General features: G+C 40.5%; 1 protein-coding gene across 1 annotated transcript; it reads left to right on the forward strand.

Annotated features, from left to right (window-relative positions):
* Positions 1-1346: 1346 nt before the first annotated feature.
* LOC104800342 (protein LIKE COV 2) lies at positions 1347-4440 on the forward strand. Its single transcript, XM_010523138.2, has 7 exons — positions 1347-1477; positions 2468-2520; positions 2641-2750; positions 3199-3366; positions 3809-3906; positions 4092-4218; positions 4325-4440. Exons 1-7 carry the CDS (start codon positions 1364-1366, stop codon positions 4405-4407), a joined length of 753 nt encoding a protein of 250 aa, XP_010521440.1. The 5' UTR covers positions 1347-1363; the 3' UTR covers positions 4408-4440.
* Positions 4441-7550: the final 3110 nt, after the last annotated feature.

Here is a 7550-nt window from a genome sequence, read left to right on the forward strand (position 1 = left end):
ACATAACGACCCGGGCATGGGAGCGATCCATGTGGAGTGGTAACCCCGACTACGGTGGCGATCCGTAGAGGGTTATTACTATTGGGCGTGTTTTGATAACCCCGACTACGGCGGCGATCCGTAGAGGGTTATAACGATATTTTTGTTTTGTTTTATAAAAGAGTTTTGAGCTAAGTCTGAGGGGTACTGAATAGTCCTAGAATCTGGACTCGTTTTAAAGAATTGAATAAAGAATAGTCAGTAGAAGAATGTGAATTAATAGATGGAGTTTGTTTGAGTTGAATGTTGATTGAATTTGTTTTCTATTTGATTGTCTATGTTGGGTACGGAGGCGAGGTTTATAGTCTTGCAACTTCACTGAGCTATTCGCGTAGCTCACCCCTTCCTTTTCCCCCACAGGTGAAAGGTGAAGCAGATCAAGTGGTAGGACTTGGTAGTTGCAAGAGACACGGTGTTTTAGATTTTTATCTTTATGAGTTCAGTATTTTTAGAGTTATGTTAGAATTTCATTATTGAGACTTCCGCTGCAGATTTTGAGATGATAGTATGGTATTAAGAATAAACCGAATCTTTCTTTTTAAAACCTAAGTGATGATTCAATGGTTTCCGAAATACCAGATTTTGGGTCGTTACAGAACCGAATAACGTTTGGTTCTAATTTGGTACACTTTTTATGGAACCGAATGAACCGTTTCTAAACCGAACCGTATGAATTCCGAACTAAAATTCGAATATTCCACTAATATATGTGTAAATATTATAGTTCGGTACTTATTTGGTATTCATATAATGATACCGTTCTGAACCGAACCGATACTAAAACCGAACCGAACCGAACCGTTTAACATTCGGTTATAGTTTGGTACACTTTTTATAAAACCGAAAATACCGTTCCCAAACTGAACCGCAACCGCTTGAATACCGAACCGAAAACCGAAATGCCCACCCATCACCACCAAATTACTTCCTTTTAAATCATTAAAATTTGTCGAATTTGGGGAAGTCATGCAAAAGTGGACGGTTTGGACGGGCGCAATCACCTCACGTTAGAGTGCGCCACGCAAACAAGATGAAGATCCGAAGGTTAAAAAATTGCCACGTGGATCTCACGCAATCCGAGAAGTTATAACGCCGTTAATCCACCGTCGACCTTTAGCAGTTTGAGAGCAAGAAACGGCGTTGATTTTTAGGTGTTGCCGTTAGATGACGTGTTTCATTTCGAACCGTAGGATTAAGATTCGACGAGTGCGCCTCAGGCGAGATCAGCGCGGTAAAAGCGTAGATTAGTCCAAGCCTGTTCCCTCGCTCATTTCAGCCGCTGAAACCAGACGGGCGAAGCTCCGTCTCCGGAGAAGCGAGAGAGATGGCGGAGGATAAGGAAGCTACGACGAGTTCACTGAGTCAGGGACTCACTCCTCATGACCCGGACGATGCTCCGAAATCTCCTCCGAACTCGCTTAATTCTTCTACTCGCAAGGTATGCTTCAGATCCGCCACTTGTCGCTTTGTATAACCTCCTTCCTGTTGTGTTTTTCGGGAGTTGGTCTCATTTTGCGATTGTTGCTGTGCTTACTCATTGCTAAATTCGTGTTGTGTTCGATGTACGAAATATAATTTGAGATTTGTATCTCTGGTTGTGTTTAATCGGCGTCGAATCGGGGAAAAATGGTGGATTTAAAACGATCGAATCATCTACGAACTGTAGTTCTGGAGTTTGAATGATGTCATGGTTCAATCGCAGTATGATATTTCGGACTGTAGTCTTGGATTTTGATGAATTAGTTGGATAGAAGTTGGTCAGGGCTAATAAATCAAAGTTTTCGACAGAGCAGATTAGTGAAGAGAGCGTTGAGGAACAATTGTGCACGTTAAGATAGAGATCCTTTAGGGGATGAATATTATGCTGAGATGATGGTTTCTGCAATCTTAGAGCTAAGTTGTTTATTTGAATTCACTGAGGAATTAAGGGTTTCTGAAGCTGAGATTGGGGGTGTTCTGTGAAGTTCGTCACATCGAACATTATAATTGTAAACATGCCCTGTGCAAGCAATTCTCGGAGAGCGCTGAACTTTGGAGGTTCGCTAAGAGAATTGTTTCTTTGTTGAATGAACTGTCCGGTTGACATGACTTAATCTGGAAATTTCGATTTTTGATTAATATGTTCTGATATCCATTGTGTCTGCTGTTCAATAGCATCTAGTTGGAAAATTCGAAAGTCATCGAATAGTTGAATTGACATTTGAATGCTAATATATACACATAGATATGCACATTTGTGCAATTGTTATTTGCTAGTAACCGTATATATCTGGTGCATGAAGGTAGACCCTTTGACCTGATCAGATCATGGGGTTGAGGGGGAAATAATTGTTAGGACATTGTTTTTTTTGCTCTATTTGTGTATTTGCGTCTACTCAAATCTGCTTGACTGCATGTAAATTTATAATTGACTTTTGCATTTGAGCAGGCTTGCTATGCTGTTCTGCAGAGTTGGGTATCCAAGAAGTTTATGACTGGATTGTAAATTGCTCAAACACAATTCAGATTTTTCGAAACTCATTATTGCAGTTGATATATTACTGTTGCTTTATCATAAATCTCTCTCGGGTCTAACTGAGTCAAAAACGGTTGTAATGACAGTGTCGTCCTATTCCCTGTAGTTGTTACGTTCCTCATCACTTGGTGGTTCATACAGTTTGTTGATGGTTTCTTCAGTCCAATATATGAGAGCCTTGGAGTCGACATATTTGGTAAGAATGGTAGCTAGTTGGATTTTCTTTTCCTGATCGTATTACTGCTCGAGTTTTGTTGACTTCTGTGTCATTATTTGTGATTCAATAAAAAAATGAAAAAAAAGAGAAAATCATATTCTAGGCATAGGAATACACAGTCATTATATCTTACTAGGTTAGCATTTAAGGCTTTGGTCTTCCCAGCACTAGCATTGGTGGTGGTTTTTGTTGTGATTAGAAACTTAATACAAAAAAAAATCTCTTTATGGCACACTTCTACTAGGTTTTGTTGCTCCACTTTTAATCCGAGTCTTTGTTGCTACAATATATCTAGTGAAGTATATATTTCCCAGAATTGCAGTCCCACTTGTTTTTGGAGCTTTTCTTGATTTTGAGGAGTTTGAAAATCAACTAATAATGTGTATCTTCAACAAATCATGTAATTCATTTTGTTTGATGTGTGCAGGTCTTGGTTTCATTACATCTGTACTCTTCACTTTCTTTGTTGGGATATTTGCTTCGTCTTGGCTGGGTTCCACGGTTTTCTGGCTTGGAGAGCAGTTTATAAGACGAATGCCTTTTGTGAAGCACATATACTCAGCCTCTAAACAAATTAGCACTGCGATATCCCCAGGTGGGTTTGGTTTTTAATTAAGTGTATATGATGTGTCTGTTGTACTTTAGTTTTATCTCGCAGTTGTGGTTTTCGTGCATATGTATTGTACGGTCAATATGGCTGCCATCTCCAAATATAAGACTTCTCTCATCAAGCATGATATTAAGAAGTTTGATTTTCCATCAAATGTTTTTATAGCAAAAACATACATAAACCCCTTCGTGCTGTTTAGTTACTGGCAGAATGATTTGCATACACAAGCATGAACATACTGGTAGCTCTCTGCAATGCCTTTCTTTACATTTGGAGTGCAAAATGACCCTGAAATTGTATAGGTTTTCTAATACTTTTTGATGTGCCACATTTCCTGCCTATATCGAATTCTTTGCCCTATTTATGCCCTTGTGTTCCGAGTTCCTCAGCTTTAGGAGAGTAGTAACCTTGGTTTTCTCCTCTGCAGACCGAAACACCACTGCTTTTAAAGAGGTTGCAATCATCCGTCATCCACGTCTTGGTGAATACGCATTTGGGTTTATCACCTCATCCGTGACACTTCAAGTAAGACTTTTTTATATTTTTTATTTTCTTCGGACAGAACAAAAATGATGATGCTCCTCTAGCATATTTACATACAATGGCACCTTTTTTGGTTCAATAAAAAAGTTTGTCGATGGCTGTGCATTGGCTATTGTGGAGAGCTTTCCCTGAAATATATGACAACTTGGGCTTGGATTGATACACAGACCAACAATGGAGAAGAAGAGTTATGCAGTGTATACGTTCCGACGAATCATCTGTACATCGGAGACGTCTTCCTCGTGAATTCTGAAGAAATCATAAGACCGAATTTATCCATCCGTGAAGGCATAGGTCAGTCCCTTCCATTCTCAAATCCTTTGTTATTTATTTTTACGTGCGTAGAGAATGTCAAAATAAACAATTTTTCGAAGTAATCATATATTCTGCCGTCTTGCAGAGATAATAGTGTCGGTAGGGATGACGATGCCGCAAGTGATATCTCAAGTGGATAGGACTCCTCATCAGATGAACAGATTATGACCTCCTCTGGTACCCCCTTCCCTTAGTAAAAATCTTCAAACATCAAAATATGCGCTCGGGAGACGCTTTCATATGGTTTCAGAAATCTGTACGAGGAATCAGATGTTTTTGTCTGAAAAAAAAGGGATCTTTGGACTTTAGTAAGCCTTTGTAGTTGTAACCGGGAAATGTGGATCCGAACGCCGACTTCAGCGAGCTTAATATAGACTTGAAACCAGAATGACCCTTGTGCTCTGTTTTTTGGGCCTAGTTGCCTCAGTCTCATATGTTATTGAATTCTATATTATTTGGTTTGAAATAATGAAATTGCGTTGAATTTGAATATCTGGAATATCTAGATGTATCTGTTGAGTTTGATGAGATGTGTCAAAATAGAAAAGAATTTATATTTTTTTAGGGTAAATTATAAAAAATATCTTTAATTTTATTATTTGTTATCCAAAATATCCAAATTCTCCTTTAAAAATATATATAAAAAAGAACATTATTTTTTTAGCGGTGGTGGAGATGAAAAGTGAAGAAAGAAAAAATAATTGTAGAAAAAAATTAATAAGACTAGAAAACGATGAAAAAAAATGATAAAAAAATAGGTTTTAAGATACTTTTGTTATTAAGGAAGAATAGTCATGACTTGAATCTCATATGGCGGTTCCATGATTGGATCCTAAGACCTGAGATATCTACGGAATCCAACATGAGGAGTTGCGTGCTTTGAATACGTCAAACGTCCTGCGTAACAGGAGGACTATAAAGGCGTGTATCAGGTACGAAACGAATCATGTGCTGGATTGTAGATAGTCAAGACGGGATTTGTACCTCTCGTAAAAGAGAGAGATATCGCTGGGCCCCTCGTGTGAGCGAGACTGTAAAAATGTGTGGCCGCACTATAGACGAACGTCGTCTATTTCAGACAATCGAACTCAGTGAACGAGAAAGCAGTCGAATCAGATAAGGTGGCTTGTCCATGCCTTATGTTCGACATATGATATCATGATACAAAAGGATCATCAACCGGAATCATCTCTGGCGTTCGTAAAGATCACGAACAAACTCTATTCGAGATAGGTAGTCATAGTGTCTTGCTAGAGACCGCCTATGACTTGTATATCCGAAATAGAGATTTCGGGTTATACTGCTATATCGAATGAGCCTACAGGGTCACACACGCAGGGAAGGACAAAACGCACGAGAAAAACGACGGAAAAACCAAGACGGAAGAGTCTGGAACGGACGGACCAAAAGTCCAGAATGGACGGTTCACGTGAGCAGACCGTCCGTTCTATGTGCTGGAACGGACGGTCCACATGCATTTCTGGACCGTTCGTTCCGGGCTTCAGTTTTTCCAAAATTAAACCGAATTAGGGTTAAATCACCTTATAAGAAGGAGATTAAAAACCCTAACTCGTTAGAGATGAAATAGAGCCGACTTTTGGCAGAAAAGAGAGAGTTTTTGGAGATCCAAAAACGAGTTCTAAGTCTCGAGATTTCTCGGTGCACATATCGAATAGAGATTCGAGTCCTAGCAGACAAGTTCCAAACCGTTGGAATCCATCCCGTGGTGTGGATACGTGTAGAGGGTGAGGTATTCTTCCTGTCTTTCGTGATCAGACGTGTTCTTCGATTGATACAGGCCTCAGATCGATTGAGGTAAGCGTTCTAACGTTTCTACGATTGATTAGAAGCATGGTTCTAGGGTTTATTAAATTTTTGTTTTATATCCGCTGTGCAAACCCTAGAATCGATCTCTTAGGAATAGGATTCGCTCTAGAGATCCCAGGAAACCCAACAATATCAACGTACACAAGAACATAGATAGTAACAATATCACGGGTAAGAATGAACAATGAGGTATCAGAGAGAGAGTTAATAAACCCACACATAAGGAGAAACCGACCAAGTTCATTGTACCACGCTCGAGGAGCTTGGTTGAGGCCGTAAAGTGTTTTGTGGAGCTTGCATACGAAGGATGACTGATATTTGTCGATGAAGCCCGAGGTTGAGTCATATATATATCATCGTCAAGAGTGCCTTGAAGAAACGCATCATTGACATTAAGTTGGCGAAGAACCCACTTACAACCAACCACGGGACTGAATGTGTCTGTGTAATCAATCCCAGGCCGTTGTTGAAACCCTTTGGCCACAAGATGAGCTTTGTACCTGTCAATAGAGCAATCAGAGTGTCGCATAGTACGAAAAACCCATTTACAGCCAACCACATTATAAGACGATCGAGACGGGACAAGAGCCCAAGTGGCATTGCGAAGCAAGGCATTGAACTCCTCGGCCATAGCACTGTTGGGTTTTCCTGTGATCTCAAGAGCGAATCTAATTCCTAAGAGATCGGTTCTAGGGTTTGCGCAGCGGATGAAAAACAAAAATTTTGATGAAACCCTAAAACCTATCATGCATGATCTTGTAGAAACGTTAGAACGCTTACCTCAATCGATCTGGGGCCTGTTTCAATTGATGTGTTCGTCCGATCAATATAGGCAGGAAGAATACCTCGCCCTCTACATGTATCCACACCTCGGGATGGATTCCAACCTTTGGAACTTGTCTGCTAGGACACGAATCTTCTATTCGATGATGTGCTCTGAGAAAACGTGACTTCAATCACTTCTTGTGCCCTCTAGACTCTCCAAAAGGTCTCAAGAAGTTCTCTAGGTCGGCCCCTTAGTGTTAGGGTTCTATTTCTCCTCTTATTCAAGTGATTAACCCTAGATCCGGACTTTAAAATTAAATCCGAACCCCAGACCGAACGGACTGCTCAGTAGTCCGTTCGGTCTGGACACTTGGTCCGTTCGAACCAGTCTTTTAACTTGGTCCGTTCAGTCCGACAAGTCAGTCCGTTCGGTCTAACACTTGGTCCGTTCGGACTGGACTCTCTAGTCCGTTCGGTCCAACAATTTAGTCCGTTCGGACTGGACTATCTAGTCCATTCGGTCCAACAATTTGGTCCGTTCGGACTAGATGCTCAGGTTCGTTCGGTCTACTCCTAGACCGGACGGTCCGAACCTCTGTCCAGATTTCTCGACATTTTCTCGTGCATTTGTCCTTCCCTGCGTGTGTGACCCTGTAGGCTCATTCGATATAGCAGTATAACCCGAAATCTCTATTCCGGATATACAAGTCATAGGCGGT

Source organism: Tarenaya hassleriana, unplaced genomic scaffold (genome assembly GCF_000463585.1).
Source record: "Tarenaya hassleriana unplaced genomic scaffold, ASM46358v1 Cleome675, whole genome shotgun sequence".
In the NCBI taxonomy this organism is placed as follows: Eukaryota; Viridiplantae; Streptophyta; class Magnoliopsida; order Brassicales; family Cleomaceae; genus Tarenaya; species Tarenaya hassleriana.